Source organism: Notamacropus eugenii, chromosome 3 (genome assembly GCF_028372415.1).
Source record: "Notamacropus eugenii isolate mMacEug1 chromosome 3, mMacEug1.pri_v2, whole genome shotgun sequence".
Taxonomy (NCBI): domain Eukaryota; kingdom Metazoa; phylum Chordata; class Mammalia; order Diprotodontia; family Macropodidae; genus Notamacropus; species Notamacropus eugenii.
In genome coordinates this window covers 393,837,949-393,863,067 of record NC_092874.1, presented here as the reverse complement: position 1 = coordinate 393,863,067, position 25,119 = coordinate 393,837,949, and the positions used below count along the sequence as shown (strand labels likewise).

General features: G+C 35.0%; 1 protein-coding gene across 9 annotated transcripts in view; it reads left to right on the top strand.

Moving 5' to 3' along the window:
* Positions 1 to 25,119, top strand: part of TRRAP (transformation/transcription domain associated protein) — a 160,371-nt gene that overhangs the window by 113,755 nt on the left and 21,497 nt on the right. For 5 of the 9 annotated variants that reach the window (XM_072597816.1, XM_072597810.1, XM_072597809.1 and 2 more), the window contains exons 58-65: positions 179 to 407; positions 902 to 1,167; positions 1,839 to 1,939; positions 8,675 to 8,876; positions 14,459 to 14,623; positions 15,839 to 15,929; positions 17,453 to 17,652; positions 18,911 to 19,172. In XM_072597816.1, coding sequence (XP_072453917.1) covers positions 179 to 407; positions 902 to 1,167; positions 1,839 to 1,939; positions 8,675 to 8,876; positions 14,459 to 14,623; positions 15,839 to 15,929; positions 17,453 to 17,652; positions 18,911 to 19,172 — 1,516 coding nt within the window. The remainder of the gene's footprint in view (positions 1 to 178; positions 408 to 901; positions 1,168 to 1,838; positions 1,940 to 8,674; positions 8,877 to 14,458; positions 14,624 to 15,838; positions 15,930 to 17,452; positions 17,653 to 18,910; positions 19,173 to 25,119) is intronic. The other 4 variants (XM_072597814.1, XM_072597813.1, XM_072597812.1 and 1 more) reach the window with 1 other exon arrangement.

Below are 25,119 nucleotides of genomic sequence, written 5' to 3'. Positions count from 1 at the left end.
GGAAACGACTCGTACACCTTGAAGTGTTTATATAAATTTTACATTGTTATTTCGTTAAAGATGATAATGTATAGTTGAAGGTAATTGGTTAAATAATCAGAATCACAGGAGCATACTTGACCAGTTTTATTCTTTGGAAATAACTTCTGTACTAGTAATGAATATTTCTTTCATTTAGGCGGCTCAGCAAATCATTGAACTTCAGGAAGCTGCACAGATCAATGCGGGTTTACAGCCAACTAACTTGGGAAGGAACAACAGCCTCCATGACATGAAGACTGTGGTGAAGACCTGGAGGAATAGGTTACCCATTGTATCAGATGATTTATCTCACTGGAGCAGCATTTTCATGTGGAGACAACATCATTACCAGGGTAAACCTACCTGGTCCGGCATGCATTCATCATGTAATTTTCCAGACAACCCACTGTTTTTGTTGTTGTTATGTGGGGGGAGATGGAGGGAGGGGACGATGGAGTCAGACAGGGGTCACCAACTTGCCAAATGGTGAGGACTGTGTGGGATCAGGTTACTTTTCTCAGAATGAGTCACTAAGAAAGAACTAGAACAGCCACGATGCTGCCCTCACCTTGCTCCATTTCTCCTTCCCCCTTTGTCTACTCTTGAGAACCTGTTATTTGACTCTTGTGGTCAAGGTTTACAGGGCAGCCTTCATGATGTAATTAGCTAAGGTGGTGATGTTAAGTGTAATGTGTAAGTATATTTGTTTTTTAATGAAAAAATATAAGTATGATACACAACAAAAGTAGCTTGGGTTCATCACAGATCTCCCATTTTCATAAGCCATATGTTCATTCTGTATTTTTAACAAATCTTATTATGACACTTTTTTACTATCTTGGTTTAACTCATACTAATAGTTTATTTCTTTGCTTTCTAGCTATTGTAACTGCTTATGAAAATAGTTCGCAGCATGATCCCAGTTCCAATAATGCTATGCTTGGGGTTCATGCATCAGCTTCAGCCATCATCCAGTATGGAAAAATTGCTCGAAAACAAGGACTGGTCAATGTAGCTCTGGATATATTGAGCCGTATTCATACTATTCCTACTGTACCTATTGTGGATTGTTTTCAGAAGATTCGACAACAAGTCAAATGCTACCTCCAGTTGGCTGGAGTCATGGGCAAAAATGAATGTATGCAGGTAGAGTGCTAATGGGATGCCTTCCTTTTGACTTTAATCTCCAATTATGGATTAAACAAGGGAGTAAGAAATTTGAGGATTATAGTTAAAGGCAATCATGTTCAAGGAGCCGTGCGTGTGCGTGCGTGCCTGTGTGCGTGCGTGCGTGCCTGTGTGCGTGCGTGCGTGCCTGTGTGCGTGCATGCGTGCGTGTGTGTGTTTTGAAAAGAATAGTGTAATTATAGGAGAGGGAGATAGTTCCTAGGAGGAAGAAACCAATTAGTCATTTAATTATGATTTACAATTTAAGTTCCACTATTTGCCTATTTTTTCCTTAACTGTATTACAGAAACTTCAGAATTAGGATTTTGATTTGAATTTATTTGATGAAGGGGAATATTAGAATGAGTAAATGAAACTGGACTCAAAAAATGTTAATGATGGAGAGTTAAAGTTTCTAAGACTTAAATTTGCCGATTAGTGACTCAGTTAAAATCTTTTACTGTTAGAAAATTGACAGCCAAGGCAAGGAAATATTACTATGTTATTGTATGCTAGTAAAGGGTGGGTTAGGAGAAGGCTCTCAAGGAGATCATTACTTCCATTGATATTTTATGTTGTCTATTACATTATTGATCTGGGAATTAATTTTCAATACTTTTCCCCCACACACACACAAATTCTCTTAACAGGGTCTTGAAGTCATTGAATCCACAAACTTGAAGTATTTCACAAAGGAGATGACGGCTGAATTTTATGCTTTAAAGGGAATGTTCTTGGCACAGATTAACAAGTATGTATATTAGGCAAATGAACTGTCTCCATATGAGACAGGAGTAACAGAAATAATGCATCCAAATGTTTTAGCAGGATGTCCTTCAGGAGGTAAAGCCAGTACCAAGTTCAAGCACAAAATTGCTTTTCTTCTGTAATGTGTCAGATGCAGTACCTCATAGCAAGATAGGAGCTTTCAACAGGAGATTGATAGGAGAAAGCTTTTCAGAAACTAGTCGGGTAAACCCTTCAAACTTCTGTAATGTTGATGCAATTTCTATTGAATCCAGTAGGTAGAGAAGGTTTTACTGAAGATTTCATTTTTTGGAGAAATATAGTTCAAATAAAATATTCCTTAAAAGAAAATAACTGGAGTTATAAATAGAAACAAGATGACAGTGATTTAGGTGTATAGTGTTTTTGCTCAGTTTAAGAAAATGATTTTGTTTCTCTAAATCATAGTATATGTTAACATTCTCTTTTGGTTGTAATTGAACGTGTTTGCATTTGGGATTATGATAATCACAGGATTTCAGAAATTGAATGACCTGAGGGATCTTTCTGTCCAGCCTTCTCATTTTCAAGTTAAAGAACTTGAGGCCCATTAGCTGATTAGTGTCAAAAATCAGGACAAAAGCAAAAACCCAGCCTTTTAGCATATATTCATGTAAAAGCTGAAATATTTGATTAGTATTATGTAGGTTCATGAGTTATATTGGCTAAAAGTTGTCCTCTGTTGTCAGTGGGCTAAATGGTTTAAAAAATGAATATAAATAAATGCTTATTTGTAATTATCTTAAGATTCCTACCAGGGCTTGGGGAAAAAAACCTTTAAAATACTGGCACTAATAAATTAATAGAAGAAATATTTAATTGGTATGTGGGTACTTCACTGAAGGCCTGCCCTAGTGCCTCATCATGTCATAGGGGTGACTCTTGGTCCTTTTATTCCACTCTCCTGCTTTCCCTCCACCACCCCTAGTTTATTGGCACATTAAAAATTTTGATTAAGAAAATTTTTTATTTAAATTTTAAAATTTTGTTATTTTTTGAAAAAATTAATCGTGGCCTTTTTGTATCATAGTTATTTGCTAATATACCCTCCTGCATTGAACTCTCTTTAAAACAAAAAATTTCCTTCAAACCATTCCATAGCTACCACTGACTGCATATGTGACATTTTTCACCCACAATCCATATCCTTTCTCCTGAGAAGAGGGCTATCTGTTATCCTGTGCTCTCTGCAGCCAAGTTTGTTCATTACAGTTAATGTGAGTTTAGATGACTGCGATTGCTTTTTAAAGGTCATATTGTATGATGTCATTGTTCATGCTGTTGCTTTTGTTTTCTTAACTCAGTACTGCTTCTCAGGCTCTTTGGCTTTGCTCAGAGCCCCATGTTTTCGAAAAAGCAAAGATATTCTTTACTGTCAAGGGGCGTATATTCAAACTCGTAGGAAGATCTGTTGACTCATTGTCTACATGCTTTCTTAACCTCCCCTTCCTCCTTGATCCCTTGGAGACCACCAGTGATCTCTTTGTTAAGCACGGAGGCCTTTTCTCAAGCCTCATCCTTCGTTACCTCTTTCCTCTCTGGAGTTCTTTTCTCCCTGACTTCTCGTGACATTGCTTTGTTGTTAATTCTTATTGATCAGAATCCTGTTCCATCCTCTGTGTGTTGGTGTATCCCAGAATCCAAAGCCTGGGCATTGTCCTTCAGCCTTCGTGTTTTCTCACTCTGTGCTCGATACCAAATCTTGTTGGATCCAGCTCTTCATGGTTGTGCCCTGTTCTTTCACTGCTCTAGTTAAAGGTTTTATCGTCTGTTCTGGGAACTAATTCAATGAATGTTTCTCTCTGCCTCTAATATTTCCACTCGAATCCATCATTTAAACCACTGCCAAATATTTGCGCTCAAATTTGCTATAACAGCCTAAATTTGCTGTTGCACCCAATTGTATTATTTATTTCAAATTATTCTGAATAGAATTTCTCTTTATTCCTTCTGAATTTTTTTTCTCAGTTTCTCAGGACCATAAAATTCTTTTTTTATCCTGCTTTACAGAAGCAATTGTTATAATAAATTTTCCATTGAGTCTTGATGGGGAGGGCAGTGTTGTCTTAGTGTATTATCTGCAGTGGAGAATTTTTCCTCCTCTCTGCCTCTATTTCTTCATTTTCTTTTTTCTCGTCCTATTATTTCAGCTAGAATTTCTAGTATAATATTAAATAATAATGTGATGCTTCGTTCTTAAAGAGAAAATAATGTGCTATGGTCAGCATAGTTTTTATCTCAGCTCTCTTACTTTTTAACTTTTGGTAGATAACCTAACCTCTTTGGTTCGCAGTCTCTTCTGTAAGAGAAAAATGATAATTCTTATACCATTTAAGTTGTGAAGAAAGTCCTTTGAGCACTTGACTGTGCTATATAAGTATGAATTGCTGTTATTATTCAGCATTGTGTTCATATTTTGGCTAATCTGAGTCTGCTCTACAGGGTGTGATGTCAGTGTGGTCGGTTGTGCCTTTTATCATTGAAGGACTCACTACCACAAGGTGAACTATTAGACAGTGAATGCTTTGGCTGCAGCAGTTAATGAGTATCTCTACTAAGGCATTGATGGGTTTTGGATGAGTGTTGGTGGAAGCACTGTCTGTCAGTTCTTGATATGTTACAGTATGAGTGAGGAAATGAAAAGACTGCTGGAGTCCTGGAGTCCCCACCAATTTTTAATAACTTTCAAAATATATACTGTGATTGAAATTAAAGGTCATGCAAATATATGTTTGTTTCTCTGTCACCTGTTCAAAAGTAACCCAGAAAGAGTTGTCAGCGGTGACTGATAAGAGGATCATACAGTGGTGACAGATACTGTTGTTAGAAATGGAAAACAGTGGTCAAGTGAGTCCTTTATCAGGCTGCTCCCATAGTGTTCTGTGCCAGAGCAGTCTAACCAAGGACATGGAAAGCTGCTTGGGGAAATAAAGAGGCTGTATAATATAGAGGCTAATTAGCTTTTTAATAAGCTGTTTGACAGACAGGGTTATTTGCATTTGCATCGTGTTTTCCATAATGCTAGTCATTTTAATTTCTTCATTACCAGTGATCATAATTACGCAGCTATGTGGTCTCCCATTGAACCAGCATTCAGAGTTCTTTTTTTTAAAGCCCTAAGTAATTCTTATAACTTAAGTATATTGGATTTCTTAAATATGCTAAATTTTCTCTCAATTTTTGATATTAAAAATTTTTAAGCTAAGATTTCTTGAAAGTGTAAATTTCTCTTCTTGATGGTTTTATATAAATGTAAATATGAAAAGATATACCTGGTATAAAGTAGGTGATGTGTTTTTATAAATTTTTTAATCGTTAAGTGAAGTTAGCTGTCATGATATTGGTGTGAGATTTTAACCTTTTGGTAATGTTGGGATAATTTGTTCCCTTCGTGTTTTCTTCTCCACTCTTGTTATATCATTCCAGTCAGATGTTTTTAGAAAATACACTTAACTCAGCCTGTAGTAATGAGATTCAGGGAAAGCACAGCTGAATAAAAAAATCTCTGTGGTCTAGTTTAACTAGCGTGTTGTGCCTTCTCACTGACAAAGCCCCATAGTCTCCTGTGAATCAAAATATGACTTGGAATTCCACTTGATGGAAGTATTAAGAGCAAGGAGAAGAGCCAAGACAAAGGCTAGGGGAGACATACTGATTAATCCACAAACTAGGGGAACTAATACTGTTGTGTTTCTGAAAACCTTTTAAGAGAGGTGTTTATTTCTGATTTTATTTTGACTGACAACCAATGTTACCTAGTAATTTAAATTAATATTTGTTTTCCATTATTTTCCTTCTCTCTTTTTCCTTAATAATTCATGCCCCATTTTTGAAAAGTGTGTAGATCTCAGAGCCAAAATTCACCCTGGAGATAAGGTAGCACAATGGGTAGAGCCCTGGGCCTGGAGTCAAGAAGAACTGAGTTCGTATATGAACTCAGACACTTAGATGTGTGACATTGTGCAAATTGCTCTATCTTAATTTCCTCATCTGTAAAATAGAGATTGTGATCAAAGGAATTATTTGTAAAGCACTTTATAAACCTTAAAGAGCTACAAAAATGCTAGCTAATTATTATCTTATCATAATCAACTATTCCACCCCTTTCATTATGTAAGTTCCAGACTCATTCAGTGACTTGACCAAGGGCACATACATAATCAGTAGAAGAGTTAATATTTGTACCATTTGGCTACAAATCCCCTGCACTTTCCCCTACACCAAATGGCATTGCACCTTTCTGCCTGATGAGTGAAAACATAAGTAATAAAAATGGGTAATAGAAGCATTCCTCTCAGAAAAAAAAGCAATATTATAATAAACATAAAACCACCTGGATATTTTTAATGAATGTCTTTATAGGCATCATTAATTTTTAGAACTTTGTGCACTCAGGATTTTTTTGGAGGAAAGTAATCTTGGCATTTAGAAATTGATTCTTCTTATCTCTGCTTTTCACTATCATGAGAAAGAGGCAGCAGTGGAAGTGAATTAGTTTAATTGAGATTAAAGTGCGGAAATCACCCAGGGAAGGGGAGAAAGCCTAGAACCAATAGGCCTAGAGCAGCCTAGGGAATGAGATGGGTATGGTAAGTGGGGCAGACGATGGAACCTAGCATTATTTCAAGGAAGTAGAGTGAGACTGGGGCAGAATCTTAAGCCTTTGTGAACAGGATAATCTGGGGACCCAAATGGGCAGCAACTACTTAATCAAGATTTCACTGTTCCCTTACACTACTTTTAAAACTATAATGTTCTACTTATGATTATAAGAAGAATGCTTAGAAGCTCAGTTCTTTAGTGTCATTTCGCTCTTGTCAAATATCTTTGTATCGCCATGATGAATAGCTCTCAAAAGGATTTCAAAAAAAGTTTGTTTAGCGTTAGTAATAACTCATTTGCTTCAGTACTTTCATTTTATCTGTGTTGCACACAGATGCAAATTAAAATCTTTACATGCCACACTATGTTCTGTTTTATGAGTTGGTATGATCAGAAAATGTATCTGGTTACCAGAATTGATGATAAGCTTCTCTAAAGGCAGGTTCTCCAATGATAGACATCCAGACTGCTTGGAGTAGTTCCATCTTGATAGTCCCTACCAGAACCTGGGTTTTACTGTTGTAGCTGTGTGGGACACAGGTCATCTCCACTTCGTGATGAGGCAACAGTAGGATAAGTGGAAAAAGAACTCAATAACTTTGTTTAAGGATTTTGAGGTCCTTAAAGGAAGATCGTAGAAATTTTATAAAAAGTTGAAACATTTTGCCTTTTTAATACTGCATGCTTAATTGATCATATTGGAATTTCTTTACAAGTGTTGACATTTTATCATGGTGCATAATGTAGCCTTTTTTTTTTATGTCTTGGAAACATAATGTGTCTCCCTTACAGTCAGTTAGCAGCGGGTAACTTAAGCTATATGATTTGTTTTAATTGAAACCAACATTTAATCTCTGTGATTGTTATCCAGTTATGTACTCCTATGCATCCAGCAGATGGAGTACAAAACACTGAATTCCTGCAATCATTTCTATAATGAAGTTTTGTTATATGTCCTACCAGTGCTGTTGTTGTCCTTAATTTTTTTTAATGGAAAGACATCGGGGAATATTTAGAATACAGTGAGTTAAATATGTTCCTAGGTTCACTTTTACTAACAAAGTTTAGATGATTATTTAAAAGAACAATTTTTTAAACAACAATTGAGATTTCCGTTGAAAAGTGTTTCAGTTAAATTACATTTTCTCAGAATTATATTGTCTAGTTTTTTAGCTTGGCATGTAATTAAATGTGTTTTACAAAATTAAAATTCCAACATTATAAAATTTTGAAGAGAAATATTTTTTAATAGACATTTCATCACGTTTTCTATAAAATGTAAAAGAAAAATTTGAAAATTAATCCTTTTCACCTTTGCAATGACAGTTTATTCTAGTATAGCCTTAGTTCTGTATCAGAGTGATTTCAATGCCATCCATTAAGTTGGAATGTTTTATCTGCCAGTCTAGGTGGAATCTCTGATATATTTCTCTCTTTTTTTCCCCCAAGCTATTTGGTCTTTTTTATTTTTCTGTTTAAAATTATTTTAGTACAGTCTCTCAAAATGTAAATCTTCCCATTTGGGGACTTGGATAAACTGTTTATACCTTTAGTGGTTTAGAAATACATTGCTATAATCCTTGCTAGGGTGGGCTTGAATCGCTTGCTCATTAAAGTATTGACATGCTTATTAGTCAAGGCTACAATGGGACATTTGACCAGTAAGGAAGTGGATTAAACTTGCTTGAGATAAAAATGAAGATGGCTAGCGAGTAGTTAAGTGTTACAGAATTTGCAGTTAATGCAGCCAAGAGTTGTGAGCCAAATTTGCCAGAAGGATCTCATAGTAAAAAGGTATATCTCTCCTTGAGAAAAATAAAGACTGAGTTACGGACCTTACAATCCTCTTACGGATAAAGGAACTGAAACTGATGTACCCCAACTCATTGCTCTTTCTGCTTCTCAGCAAATATATCTAGTCATTAAAATGATAAATTTAGATTCTGGAATTATATCTAACATGTTAGTTTAAAAGGAGTAATTCCACTACTTTTTGGACATGTTCTATTTTGAGTTATTTGGAGTTTTACTCACTTCGATATCTGACCAAGTTTTAAAATGTTTGAATTCATATTTTAATCTTTTTGCGTTCTGATAGGTCTGAGGAGGCAAACAAAGCTTTCTCAGCAGCTGTACAAATGCATGATGTGTTGGTGAAGGCCTGGGCAATGTGGGGTGATTACCTGGAGAATATATTTGTGAAGGAGCGGCAGCTTCACCTGGGTGTATCTGCCATCACTTGCTATTTACATGCGTGTCGACATCAGAATGAGAGTAAATCAAGAAAATACTTAGCCAAGGTAAGACTGGAGAACTGCATAACATATTTAATAATAACTTGCTGGTCAATTGATTAAGCCTTATGTTATTGCAGCAGAATCCCTTTGGGTTCATGAATAAAATGAAGGTTGAACTTAATTTCTAATCTTTACCCTTTAATAATAGTACTACTACTGATCTGTATTATTTGATCAGGTATGTTGAAATAACGTTTTAGATTTAGATTTAGAATCATTATTGTAAGCTCCATTAGGATAGGACTCATGCTAGTGCAGTCTTTGGTGTCTTCCAAGAAAGAAATAAGTAAAACATGGAATTGTTTCTTACACAAAAATAATATTAGAATCAGGCTGTCTTTGTTATTGTCAGTGTTGATGATTTGTACTTTTACCTAGAGCTTGATTTAATGCTTCAGAATATTTCATTTTGGTTCAGTGTTCAGTAAATAAAACAAAGCTTGTAACTAACTATACAGATTGCTTCCAGAAAAACGCATATCCAGTCCTTTTAGTCTAGAAACTTTTCTTCTGTCTCAAATTTGGTTTAAATCTCTTATCTGAACTATTTCCAAACTGAGAAAAGGGTGTACTATGTATTGTTACTTTAGCAGAAATTGTTCTTTATTTTCATATGACAAAAAAGTTTAAACCAAATTTAACTTACCTTTATCACTTCCCATGTGATTCTTTAGATTTTTCCTAACTTCTAATTATTAATTTTTTAGATGAGTTTTGTTATGTGATGGATTTAAAATTTATTGACTCCACTTTACTCTGAAAACGGTTTCTTTTATTTAGAATTAACTCATATTTTAATAATTGTACCTGTTGGTGCTTTTTAAAAATGAGCTAATTACTATTGCTAGATAATTACTAATCTAGCCCTTGTGAAAGGCCAGAAACTTTGATTTGGAATGCACCTGAGGAATCATTTCAAATTTATGCTCCTAAATTTCTTATTCCCAAGATTTTTAGAATTATGGTTTAATTATTATTTACTTCTATACTTCAAGCATCTATGATTCAAATTGTGAATATTCCCGTGTTTGCCAGTGATTATAGTAGCCAGTTTTATGAATTACAGTGCCAAAAAAGCTGAACACTTCATTTAAGAATACCCCTCTCTGAATTTAGCCAGGATGGTAGTCAGAGGGCGGACATTCCCTGTTGACACATTTAGCAGAATCTGTGTTCTGGTGATAGTCTTCTAAAACTCAATGAGGCATCATGATAGCACTTCTATTATAAGTCAATTTTTATTGACTTCATTCCCTGGTGATAATTTTATATGTAATATGAAGTTCAATATTAAATATAAGCCCATCTCTAATGATGCATAATGGCATGAAGATAGTTCTGAAATCTCAAGGTTTTGCCAGTGGAACATGAGGTATAGAGAGCTAAAGTTAGACTTTCAGTCTGAGATGGGCTCTCTATGTTTATTTGAAGACCAGCCTAGGTAGGAGAGCTCGTTATTAGATTGTCTGTAGGATGCCCAAGGTTCTGGCCACAGCAACTCTCAAAGTTCATCTAATACATAATAAGAGTACTGAACTGTCTCAGTAGAAGAGGAAACACACGATGAAACAATAGCTTACATATTAAATGTAAAAATTATAACTTACATTTATATAGGCTTAATTTTTACAAAGTATTTTACACACTTAATCCTCACCACAACCGTATGAGATAGATAAAACAAGTAATATTTCCCTTGTATGTATCAGGAAATTGAGGCCCTGAGAAACTAAATGACTGCCTTAGGGTTACAGATGCCATATGGTGGTGGGTCTTCAGGCCAGTTTTCTGACTCCTAGTCCAATATTTTTGCTTAACCACTACTTCCCTGTTTTGTAATAGTTTTTCTTCTGAAAGTACAGTATGATGCTTATTTGTATAATATGTACATAATAATTAAAAGTGGTTCCCTTCACCCCATTAAAGTAGTTGGGGGAAAATGTAGAATGCTATAATACTAGGTTTGATAATCACCCCATAATTACATAATACTTTTAGTTGATCACTGTGGCTTTTTCAGAAATAATTGTTTTTTTATTTCACTTTTTTCTTTTGTTTTTTATGTTATCATCATTTTAAAAGGTATCTTTCTGCTTTTCCCTACATGTTGAGATATTTTTATAATAGAGACATTTTTAAAAAGAGGGAAACAGTTCAGTAAAATCTACTGACAACTTAAGCAGTTATTTCATGCTCGTAATTTTCCCACTAATACAAAAGGAAGGAAGAAGGCGTATTTGTTCCTTAACTCTTCTACCGGATGCAAACATTCTTGGTCATTATAGTTACGTACCATTCAGTGTTAATGGGTTTTTGTGTTTTGGGTTTTCTTGCTCTTTTTTATTTACATTGTTGTTTCTGTGTTCATTGGTTTCTTCTTTCCTGGTTCTGCTTGTTTTACTGTGTGTCAGTTCACATAAGTCTTCTGTACTTAAAATTCTTAATTTTTGATATTTTTTTTAATGACAGTAGCAATCCATTACATGTATGTACCACAGTTTATTTAGTCATTCTCTAACAGTGGGCACCTCCTCTTTTTCTAGATCATTACTAGCACAAAAGTGCTGTTAGAAATATGTCGGTGTATATTTGTTCTCCCTTGGGGTATTTGTCTAGCAGTGGGCTCTCTGGGTCTAAGAATGTGAACTTTACTCTGTTAGCATAATTCCAGATTGCTTTAGCGGAATGGTTGGATTTATTAATATTAAGGAAAAGGGAATTTGTAGCATTTATAGAATGCTTGCTGTATGCAGGCACTTTTTACTGATATTATCACATTTGAATAATATATTGGTATGCCAATCTTTGCACTGTCCCTCCTGCAGTGGGCTATTTGCATGATTGCCAGTTTGCTGATTGTGAGACGGAACCTCAGAGTTGTTTTGATTTGTATTCCCCTTATTACTAATAGTTTAGTCGTATGGTTATTACCTCTTTACAGTTTTCTGGAAAACAGTTCATATCCTTTGACTTCTGAGGAATGGTCTTTGGTCTTATCAGTTTTATAAAATTATGTATCTTACATATCAGGTCCTTTGAAGATATTTGTTGCAAAGATTTTTTCCCAGTTGACAGTTTCCCTTCTTATTGATTTTTTTTCCTGTAAAGGCTTTTCAATTTCATGTATTTGAAATTATCTATTATATCATTTGTTCTTTTAAGAATTCTTCCCCAGCCTGGGAAAGGTAACTTCATCTCGTTTCTTGTCTAATCTTCCATTTGACCTCCTTAATTTAGTTCACTTAGCCGTTTTGAGCTTTTTATACAATGTGGCAAAAGTTGTTGGTTTAAATATGTTTTCTGCCAAACCATTTCCAGTTTTCTCACCAATTCTTTTCAGAGAGGGAATTCTTCCTCATATAATTTATATTTTCAGATCTATTGAGCTTTGGCTTATTGAATTCAGGTATCTCTGATTCTTTCTTATGTAGTATGTTCTACTGATCTGATTTTCTAATTTTTAAATTGTAACAAATAGTTTTGATTTCTGCTTTGTAATATGATTAGTTATAGAAGTGCTTTTCCTCCATTCTAATTTATTTTCATTATTTCCCTAGAGGTTCTATATCTTTCATTCCTCCAAATGAATTTCAAAGTGGTTTTTTTCCCCTAGCTTTATGAAATATTGTTGGTAGTTTGATAGAGATCTAAATTTGTGATTTAGGTAATATCTTCATTTTTGTTATATTGGCATAGCCAATAAACAGTGAATATACTTTCAATTATTCATCATTCTTTGTGTCTTTAAAGAGTATTATGAAATTGCTTTTTATGTTAGGAGCTTATATACTTTTACTAGCTTTCAATTTTATTTTAATTTTTAGGAATAGGGACACAGACTGGGCCTGTGATTTCTTTGGTAGGGAATTTCCAGGTGAGGAAGGTCTCTTGACCAGTGCAAAACTGTGCCTTCTCTGCAGCAACCTTAGGCAGTTACCTAGAGCGCTGACTGAGAAGTTAAGCCAGTATGTGGCAAGAGTAGAATTCAAATTCAAGTCTTCCTGGCTTCAAAGCTTTCTGGCCATTACCGAATGGTACCACTCGTATTTCAATCAAATGAAATTGTTTTCTGTGTGACTCCATCATGGCAGCTTTCCTTGATATTAAAAGATTACTGTAACAACAACAAAAGTAATAACTTGATTTACTATTATCATGATTATTGACAGCTGTGTAGTCTTGAAGGTTTGTAAAGTGCCTCTCCATTTTGTAGGTGAGAAAACTGAAGCTCTGAGAAAGTAGAAGTGATTTTTTTCATGATTATACAGCTGGTGTCTTGAGTGTGTAAACACATCTACCTTAACTGCAAGTCCAATGCTCTCCCTGCTAAACTGTCTCGCTGCTTGGAGATTCATACTGAGACAGAAAAAAGAGAGGAAAGAGAGATATCAGCATTGGTCAATTCCGACCTTCAAATTAATCTTTTGAGTCTAGTGCTATTTTTGGTTGATATTTTTTTTAAATGCTCCATTATAGGAACTATATGATTTTGTGTTTTTCTGAACAAACAGTTGTAATCAGAACCTGGCAATAGTACCATTTTGCTAAAGAGGTGAATGTGGATGGGATGAAGTAGGTAGTACTATTCACTGTGCCACCTAGCATGTGAAAAATAACATGAAATCGTCAAAGTAAAATGTTGTACATTATAACAAAAAAAATCACTAAAGAATAAACAAAATTCATCTATAACTTTCTATCTCTTTTTGAGGGGGTGGGGAGGAAGGAGGCATTCAGGGTTAAGTGACTTGCCCAGGTTCACATAGCTGCTTAGTGCCTGAGGCCAGATTTGAACTCAAGTCTTCTTGGCTTTAAGGCCAGTTCTCTTATCCACTGTGCCACCTAGTTGTCCCAGTAAGTTTCTTTAAATGAAGTTTTCAAAGCATTTTGAATTTTTTGGTTTGATGATTCTTTTCCAAACCCTTGGTTTTTCCCTAACATGATTGATCAGGTCAGTTAAGATCTGATCATAAAATTTCATGCCTCATACTGTTAGTACCATATGTGATTGATGAAAAACTTGGGTATCTTTATGCTAAAAGCCACTTTTTAAAAGTTACCTAAAAGATGTCATCTAAAAGATAATTGTGTTTCCCATATTTTAACATGATTTATAGTCTCTTGTTTCAAGTTATATAATGATACGACTAGTGATCTTGTTTCTTTTTTTCCTTGCTATTTAGTAAAACTAGCTTATCATTTGGTCTTAGACAATGTCTAAGAATTAGTGATGCCAGTGTTATCTTTATGGTATTTTATAATTAGAGAACTATACTTAAATTTATATTTACATGGAGGCAGTTGGTGGTTCAATGGATAGAACACTAGACCTGGAGTCAGGAAGAGCTGAGTTCATCTCTTTGCCTCAGGTATTTACTAGCTTTGTGACCTTTGACAAGTCACTTAACCTCTGTTTACTTCAGTTTCCTAAATTTTAAAATGAAGATAAAAATAGTAGGGTTGTAAGGATCCAGTGTAAATGCTTATTGGCACATCGCCTGGCATATAATAAATGCTATATAAAATGTCATGCCCCATACACACACACACACTCAGAATTTTAAAACATTTTGTCTTTTCTTTAGGTATTATGGCTCTTGAGTTTTGATGATGACAAAAACACGCTGGCAGACGCAGTGGATAAGTACTGCATTGGAGTGCCTCCTATTCAGTGGCTGGCCTGGATTCCACAGCTGTTAACTTGCTTAGTTGGTTCTGAAGGCAAACTTCTTTTGAACCTCATAAGTCAGGTAGGTTTGATTAAAGTATTTTTATTTATTGATTGACTTCTTACCTTAAATCTTTTACAGTCTTTTCAGAAAGCAAGGTTTTCGTTCATTGTATCAAATCAGAGACTTAATTTTGACATAATAGTGATAGGAAGTGTGCTTTTAATAACTTTCTGATCATTTTAGTAGGAACTTTGATAATAGCTATTAGAACCTTTGTAACATTGGAACTGCAGTCTCATTGATTTAAGCAATGTGTACATATTGTTGCACAATGAAATATAAAATGAAATAAAAAATAGGATATACCATTGGTAATATTGCGAAAATCACCATAAGTCTAACTTATTTTTCATGGACTGTCTCGTTTATTTTTGTGTCCAACTTCCGTAAATGTACATATGTTTTGTGACCATCCAGAAATTGACAATTTATTTAATTAATGAGGTACACATTTATGCCAAGGTTTTGGGATACAAATCACATGTTTAACATTCTTCAACACTGAACAAATATGCTGTAGTTTAGTAAGCCCTTATCTTGCAAGTGAGTTAGATGCATTATTTCCCTCATTTAATAGAAGGTGTGATTAATAGATTTATAAGACCAAAGTTACATGATAGTGTCTACTCAGCCTTTTTAGGGGAACCGTAAAGCCTGCATTTGGTAAAAATGGTATCTCTTTACATGAAGTGGCTGTATTTTTCAGCGTCAGCACTGCAGTTATGTGGAGTAAGGTTACGCTATAATGGGCCAAGCTCTCAGGCAGTGTTGGGCTCACTGGGAATTGTGGCCCAATTTAAAGACTAAGTGGTGTCATTATATCTCTTTTTCTTGGGTTATATGCATGAATCAGATCTTTTGCTGATCCAGGTCCTTACATTTTGCTGTCTTCAGATTTATTAGGCAATATGATAGTGAGGCTCCTCATTAATAGTCCCTGATAGAATGTGCAGAAACAACACCATTTTAGCCTAGCTTAGATGGTTTTTGGGGGGGAAGGGGCAAAGCTAAACTAGAATGATTTAATTGTTTTTCAGTGAAACAGAAATTTAATGTGACTCATACAACATGATCACCTAGTAAAGTATACACTTTGTTGAATATAGTTCAGTATGTTCAATGCTAATTAGATCTTCATTTATAAAGTAGGGTAAACACATTTCTTTTCCTTATTTAAGTCTGATTTTCAGTAACATTGATGAATGAATGATATTTTCTCTATATTTTTAATAGGTTGGAAGAGTATATCCTCAAGCTGTTTACTTTCCCATAAGAACTCTATATTTGACATTGAAAATTGAGCAACGAGAACGTTACAAAAGTGGTGCGTTTTTTTTCTTTTTCATGAGAAAGTATTGGCGAGAATTGAGAAGGATGAAAAGATGTGAAGGAAGTATCAGTGTTTAGTGTATCTTATGCTTCTGCTGTATATCAAGGACAGATAAAATGTGTTGAGAACAGTGCAAAACATTTTATGTACTTTTTAAATCTACCTGAGATCACTTGTATTTTTACTGTATCTACTCCCTTTTCTAAGGTATATACCAAAATTGGTTTGTGGTTATCTCTGTCTTTATCCTGTAACTTTTCCCTTTTATTAAAATTATGAGCCTCCTTGAGGGCAGAGGCTGGTTTTGCCTTTCTTTGTATGCCCAGCACTGTACCTAGTCCATATAGAAGCTTAATAAATGCCTTTTGATTTTACTTTTCCTGAAAAGAGCACAAAGAAAACTTCCTCATTGCTCAGAATTAAAACTGTATTTAATTTAATATTACACAGGCCTGGTTTGTGAGTTAATAATATTAAAATAAAGAATTGTCATTAGCTAGAAAACGGTCTTTTGAACTTTGTTCTCCATTTTGGTGTATTCAGTATTTCGTGTGCTGTGAATATGGCCAGTTAGAAATGCTGAGCATTTGTGATAGTTAATTATTAAAATCATATTACCAAGGTAGACTCTGGCACTATTGGATTCACTGGTAACTGTGACAGTAAACGTTAAACATATATTTCTATTTTGGGAAAATTATAAATTAAGACTCTTTGTAAATGCTGTTATTTACAAATACCTTAGTAAATTAATTTTTAAGAATTGGTATTTTTGCGTTTTAAGATCAAAGATAGATCTGGAGAAACAATCAGTATAGACTCACTGTTTCCAGAGTTGTATAAGTTTTATCTTTTTTTATACAAAAATTACTTACCTGGAGCATAGATTGTATATGTTTCAGAATTATTTATAGATTATTTTTAGGTCCTTGTTATATCATGACATGTATGCAGTATAAGATAAGAATAATACTACTCCCCCACTTCCCATTCGGAGCATTCGGCAGCTTTCATGGGACCATCTTGATGTGTCATTTACTTGATCTTCACAGCCACATTGTGAGGTAGGAAGGGCATATCCCATCTGTATTTTATAACCAAGGGAACTTCTGCTCAGAAGATCCACTTGCTGGGTTACAGAGGAAAGGATGCTGACTTTGATGTTAGAGGAACCAGGTCCACATTCTGACTCTGCCACTTAATACTTGTGTGACCTCAAACAAGTCTCTCCCCGTCTTGAAGACTCACTTTCCTCATTTGCAAAATGAGATGGTTGGACTGTATGGATTGCTAAGGTACCTTCTGTATCTGAACCTGTGATTCTGTAGTTAATGAAGGGTAACACTGGAGCATGGTTGTTCTCCTGACTTTTAGCCCAATGATCTTTACGTTGTACTACATTGTCCCTTTTTGGTTGATGGATGTTCCTCTAGATTTTTAAAACCAAGTCTAGCTTTCACATCAGTGAGACATCACACTATATTTTACAATTTACAGTTTTTTATGTGTATTCTCAGATTCTGGACAGCAGCAACCAAGTTCAGTAGGCAATCAGTCCCATTCTGCATCAGATCCTGGACCAATTAGAGCCACAGCACCAATGTGGCGCTGCAGCAGAATTATGCATATGCAGAGAGAATTGCATCCAACTCTTCTGTCTTCTTTGGAAGGCATTGTTGATCAGATGGTCTGGTTCAGAGAAAATTGGCATGAAGAGGTATTTGGTTATGAGTTTGGAAATTCTCTAAATTGATGTAATTTGCATGTATATTACCTGATGTCTACTCTATAGAATTGGTTGTTTTGTGAATTACTATGGTTCTGTTTAATAAATATGGACTTTGTAAATAGCTGTATATATTTTTCGTATACTAGTTACCTTTTTATTAAAAATTGTAGTTTCATATCTAAAAATATAAGACTTTAAAAAAACAAATTTTCAACCTTTAAGAAATCTTCCTTGAAAGATTTGATGGTTATTTCTGCGAGCTTAATTGCTTCCCATGTGAACTCTTAGTATAGCTAATGAGATGATAGAATGTAAGCTCCACAAAAGGGCACAGACTGTTTGGTTTTGTCTAATTATGAATGAAAGTCTGTAACTTTCTGCAGGCAGCCTTTCTCAGTCCTTCTTAACCTTCATGCTTTCCCTCTGAAACCACCCTCTCTTTATTCTGTATGAACCTAGTTTGTACATAGTTGTTTTCATGGTGTATGTTCCATTAAACTGTGAGTTTCTTGAGAGCAAAGACTGTTTTTTGTCCTTTTTGTCCAGCACTCAACCATAGTGCCTGACGTGTAGGTAGTTATTAAATGCTATTTAATTGACTGCTTTGTATCCCTTATGCCATCCAAAGTGTTTTGCATATAATAAGTGCTTAATAAATTTTTACTGAATTTGAACTAGCTACATTAATGGAAGAAAACAGTTTCATAGATAATCCAGTTCTCCAGTATTTTTAGCAGCCAATTTGCATTCATAATTTATGTTGCTTAATTCAATATTAAAATATATTTTAATTTCCAATCTTATTTTTACCATTTGCCAGATGGGTAGAGGAAGAAAAGTTACTCTGTATATATGCTGGATCGTAAAAAGAAAAACCAGCTGAAGAAAGGATTAGGTTATTTTCTGTAGTTACTCTATTGAATTGATAATACAACTTAGTCCTGCTTAGTGTGAATAATGAATCCCCTGAAGTGATTGCATTATTTGAATTTGCACTACATATTCTGTTGGGGTGGGACCAGTTACCATATTTTACATAATTATAACTTTTGAATAGTGTGAATTGGAATACAGCACTTAGATCAGCAAGAGATGGTTGTCAGGCTTGTTTTTAATTCTAGACTACATTTCCATTGTATTAATTTACATAAACTCACAGTGCCAGGTACTGAGGTCTTTTATATAAATGTTTGTTGATTGAAAGGGCGCCATTATTATAATACATCTTTCATCTCTTTTCCTTTAGGTTCTCAGACAGCTTCAGCAGGGCCTGGCAAAATGTTACTCTGTAGCTTTTGAGAAAAATGGAACAGTTTCGGATGCCAAAATCACGCCACACACTCTCAATTTTGTTAAGAAATTGGTCAGCACCTTTGGAGTTGGCCTGGAAAACGTGTCTAATGTCTCTACCATGTTTTCCAGCGCTGCCTCTGAGTCTTTGGCTAGAAGAGCACAAGCAACAGCTCAGGATCCTGTCTTTCAGAAGTTGAAAGGACAATTCACAACAGGTGATTGTTTTCTACATTCACATTTCTTATTTCCTTTGGAAAAAGAAAAGAAGGCATGAAGATGAGTAGTTATCTTAAGAACTGACTTGAGACTTTTTAACCTCAAAATAAAAATTTCTTAAAATTTCTTATTTTATCTTTTTAACTTTCCCAGTAAGTGTGTATGAGCTGTGAACTGAAGAAGACATGGCAGAGAACAATTATATGAATATTTTTTAAGTTATAATGTTTACTAATTTTTGAACACTTTGCTTGATTTATGTTTTCTTTTCCCTGGATAAAAGAACCCTTATTTTTAATCTAGCCATCCCTTTATATTGTTTCACACTATTGCCCCTTGCTTAAATGAATGCCAGGGCAAACTTCTATTTAAAGGACTTCTAGTTAGTTTCTAAGTTTATTGGATGTTGTAAAGATTATTCTTCTGGCCTGTGGCCCTTTGCTTTGTTCATTTCTGCATTTTGGAGTATTTCATTGAGATATCATGACAGCCATGCTTTTGCAAAAGACTGGTCACAGCTGTTATCTTCACATCTTACATTTTTCTCTTGTCCTGCAGTAAACATTGAGAGATATTGTGATTATATTAAATGAACTAGGTCTAATAAGCAAGGAATAGAAAAATATGCTATGCTTTTCTGATTACTTCTTAAAACTAAAATGAATTAGAACATAGTAAATATCTTTTGAATTAATACTACATTTTAAGTAAAATAAGCCTGCTGTGTTTAAAGTGCTATGAATAATAATTCAAAGGAAGAAGATAGTCTCTGGTCCATTGATCAATCAATAAAAGTCTCAACAAAAATTTTTAAAAGCAATGTAATGAAAAAATTAAAAGTCCTCTCTAGAAGCTTATGTTCTAAAAATTAGGGGAGATAACAAGAATATGTGTGTAGTATAATACATTTTGCACACACAGTTTTATGCACACATTTTGTGTGTGTGTAATGCAAGATAATTTGAGTGGGAAGGAACTTGCTGTTGGAGGAGGAATTAGAAAAGGTTTCTTGTAGAAAGTTGTATTTGAACTGAAACGTGAATGAAATTCAAGGTTCCAAGAAGCAAAGGGAAAGAGGACACTCCAGGTATCAGGGACAGCCTTTGCAAAGACATAGGGACAGAAGATGAAATGTTGCATGTGAGGAGCACCAAACAGTCCTGTGTTGCTGAGCCAAAGACTTCATCAAGGGGAGTAAGCATAGTAAGGCTAGAAAGATTATTTAGAGCTAGATTATGAAGGTCTTGGCATGTTAGACAAAGAGGTTTTGTATTTGACCCTAGAAGTAGAAGCTGTTGGAGTTTAGTCAGGTACTGGCATGGTCAGATCTGTGCTTGTGGAAAATAATTTTAGTACTTTTTGTAGAATGAGTTAAGGAAGACACTTGAGGCAGGAAGACTAATTAAAAGGCTGTTTATTGTAGACTCTCTGGGTGAGAGATAATAAAAGTGAATTATTGTGGAGGTCTTGTGAATGGAGAACAGTGGTGCTAGAGCAGGCAAGACTTGAAATCTGAGGGGTCATGATGATGCAATGGGTCCAGTGTGACGCTGAAGCTAGGAACCTGGATACGTGGAAGGGGAGTGGTCCTCTCTGGAAATAAAAGAATTCTGAGGTAGGGTGGTTTTGGGGGGGCAGTTAATTTATTAAGTGCCTTTAATGTGCCAGCAACTATATTAGGTGCTTAGGATACAAAGAATCTGAGCCCACGATGAGTTTTACATTCTGATATAGGACACAACTAGATATAAAATACATAGCAAAATAATGAAGTTAGTAAATAAAAGTCTATAAAAATAATTAATTATAAGAGGTAAGAAATTAGCAGTTATGGAGAACAGGAAATAGAGTCATGCAGAAGATGGTGCATGGGCTCCATCTTAGAGGAAGAGAGGGACTCTGTGGTGAAGACAAGCAGGCATTCCAGGTGTGTAGGAGGGCCAGTGAACAGGCAGGGAGACAGTGTCACTGACAAGCAAGGCCTTAAAGACAGATGTGGCCAAGTTGCATAAGACTTGAAAAGCTAAATGCTATTTCCATGTTAGGAAATAGTGGTGTAAGAATTTTGTTGTTGTGTTGGGCCACATTGTGGTCAATATCAAGCCTCAGTTTTGGTGGTGGTGTGGAGAGCTTGTGAGCAGCGAAGTGATAGGACAGAAGAGTTATTTAGTAAGTTAATCTGGTATGTAGATGGTTCAGAGGAAGGGGAGAGATGAGTCCAAGGAATTAATGAAGAAGTTACTGCAATAAGCCAGGACTCAGTGATAAGAAACTGTATTTTGGGTGTTGGCTATGAAATAGAAAAGAGAATTTCTAGGGACACCAAAAGAATCAATGAAACTTAATTAAAATAAAGAGTGGATAAAAATGGAGATTGAGAGAGGTGAGAGTCAAAGACTTCGTTTTTTGTCTTTATTTAGTTGGTTATTAGTAACAATATTGATAAAAATAGGAATGTCAGATTAGAGAATTAGATTTTGAGGGGAAAATTGGTTTTAAATCTATTGAGTTGAGGTGTTAACCAAGACATCCAAGTGAAAGTATTCTGTAGACAGCGAATTAGACTTTAGAAGAGCAGAGAGGACCAGAAATAATGATTTTTGGCATCATCTGAAAAGGAGTGTTGGTCAAAGTGGATAAAGAGAGGAAAAAAATTGAGCAACAAGAGGAGAGAGTTGTTTTTTTTTTTTTTTATTTATTTTGTAATGTTTAACAATCACTGCCATACAATTGTGATTTTATCCCCCCCACCTACCCCCCACTCCCCCCCTCCCTCCCCACGACTGCATACAATTCTGTATAGATTCTACATATACTTTCCTATTGAGTATATTTTCACTATAGTCATGCTATGTAGTCAGACTAAGATAAATGAAAGAAATCGTATAACAAATCAGAACATGATACACAAACACATACACATACACAAACATGATCTGCTACAATATGTGAGTGACTTCCATATTTCTCTCTCTGAGTGTGGCAGGCATTTTGCCTTGAGGTCCTCCATTGGGATTTTTTTTTTTTTTTTTTTTGGTAAGAAGTTCTTGTGTTATTACAAAAATCTAAGTCTACCAGAAAAAACTCTCACACACTGTGGTCGTTGCTGTGCATAAAGTTCTCCTGGTTCTGCTCCTTTCACTCAGCATCAGGTCATATAAGTCCTTCCAGGCCTCTCTGAAGTCTTCTTGTTCATCATTTCTTATGGCACAATAGTACTCCATTACATTCATATACCATAATTTATTCAGCCATTCCCCAATTGATGGACATCCCCTTGACTTCCAGTTTTTGGCAACTACATAGAGTGCTGCTATAAATATTTTTGTACATGTGGGACCCTTTCCCATTTTTATGATCTCTTGGGGATATAGTCCTAGTAGCGATATTTCTGGGTCAAAGGGTATGCACATTTTTGTAGCCCTTTGGGCATAGTTCCAAATTGCTCTCCAGAATGGCTGGATGCGCTCGCAGCTCCACCAACAATGAATTAGTGTTCCAACTTTCCCACATCCTCTCCAGCATTTATCATTTTCTTGTTCTGTCATGTTTGCCAATCTTATTAGGTGTGATGTGGTACCTCAGAGTTGTTTTGATTTGCATCTCTCTAACCAATAGTGATTTAGAGCATTTTTTCATATGATTATAGATAGCCTTAACCTCTTCCTCTGAAAATTGCCTGTTCATATCCTTTGACCATTTATCAATTGGGGAATGACTTGTATGATTATACATTTGGATCAGTTCTCTATATATTCTAGAAATGAGGCCTTTATCCCCGAGCTTAGCTGTAAAAATTCTTTCCCAATTTACTACATCCCTCCGGATTTTGGTTGCATTGGGTTTGGTTGTGCAAAAACTTCTCAGTTTAATGTAATCAAAGTTATCAAAGTTATAGAGGAGAGAGTTTTTAAAGAGAATGTGGTCACTATGGTGGGGACTCAGAACAAGTTTTACTTATTCTCTACACCTGACAGTCTCCAGAGTGGTAAAAATATTATCCAGATTACAAGAACGGAATGAGCCCTTAAGAACCACTATTTTGAGAAGTTTAGTAGAAAGAAAGATGAGAAATAAAATTTTAACTTGAAATCAGTGTGTGCTTTTGCACATCCTTTCATATTTAAGCATTTGTAAAATTCTCTGATATCTTAAATTATCAAATGAGTTGGGCATATAGAAGTTTATTTTGATTACAACCAGAGAGATTTTTAGAACTAAAATGTATGGGTGCTCTTACATTCTAGACAGCCAACTAAGGACTAAATGTACTCCGTATGGTTTTCATATTCACTAATAAAAGTCACAGATAGTTGTGCAGTGTTATGGATGGTGTGTGGTGTGTCTTAATAATGAAAGACAAATATCAACATGGATTTGTCACTTGCTTCTTAGAGTCCCTTTTAACAGAAACCTGGTACTGAAAACCTCAGTGTATACTTTTTTTAATTGTTTGCTGTGGGTGTAATTTTATCTCAGCATAAATGAATTAGATTAAAATCAGACCTTTGATTTCATTGGTGTAGAAAGCTTACACTGAGGAAGATTCCCGTTACCAATTCAGATAGGTATCTGTTCTACAATTTATAATCTTAGAGAGTTTCCTGTGACATTGAGAGGTTAAGTGACTTGCCCGTTGTCTTACTGCCAGGCGTATGTCAGGGTTGGGACTTTACTACTGAGGTTTTGCTGGCATACTATACCACACTATTTCTCACGTTACTAAGTTATTACAAATAAATTACCTTGTTGAATTTAGTGAGGAATATATTAGCATTTGATGTAATATGTTCATCTAATATTTTAATATGCTTATTTGCTTTTAAATGTGATATTTGATATATGTAATCTTAGTATATATAATAAATTCCCTTATTGGATTCACTTTTAGAAATAGTGATTTTCTTTTACAAACTGTGGCAAAATATTCATTTTGCAGTTCTAGGCAAATCATTTTGGGAGAGCTGTGTCTATGCTGAGAGTATCAAAAGCCTAGTATTTTTGTTAGGTGAATATTGTATGTACAGAATTCTCGGATTACTGTCCATCACACTCTTGTTGTGCAATTGGAATGACAGCCCATAATTCTCATGGCTTATGGTTTGATTTTCTGAGTCTCAAAGCCTCATAGAGGTTTTCTACATCCCAAGTTTAGAGATAGAATAGGTTTTATTTGTAAGTCCTAAGTGTTTCAGATTGCCATGGAGGGGTTCTAAAGGAAAACTCAAGCAGAGTGATATGCCCACTCTTGGAAGAGACAGACCATGAAGCTATGACAGCCACCCTCATACTCAGGACTTCCCAAAGCCTTTCCTGTTCTTTAGACATCATAGCTCTCTAAAGGATTACATTTATATGCTGTACTGAATGAATGAAGAAGTATTTTTTATGAGCTGAGCACTAAGGATAAAAAAAAAAATCAAGTCAGACCCTTCTCTTAAGAAGTTCACATTCTAAATTGAAAGAAGACATATACAGAGGGTTCAGCTGCAGTGTGGATGGTGGTCGTAGGAGTGCAGTTATAGATGGATTCTACCTTATGACAACAAATCCTCACCTGGTTATGAAAACATTAACAATTAAGTGTTCAACTCCAGAAACTTCATGCCATCCATAATTCCAGGAAACAAAAATCATACCTTAAAGAATCTTCTCTAGCAGGAAATTTCTTGTGTATGTGTTAAGATAAAACATTTCCCCTCCAATTATTAGTCCTAGGTAACAAGAAAATCCTCATCCTTGTCATGGAGGCAGTTCAGATGATTGAAGATGGCAGTTAAAAGTGGGGATTAATTAATATTTTTCAGATTATTGAGTATTGTCATTTGCCATTTGGATGTGAGATAAAAGATTATCTATTATCAGTATTATCTATTCATTTTAAAGAAAATTTTTAGCCCTTTTAATGTTTTGTTTTGGCATTTTTATTTCTCTTAATTCTTGTTT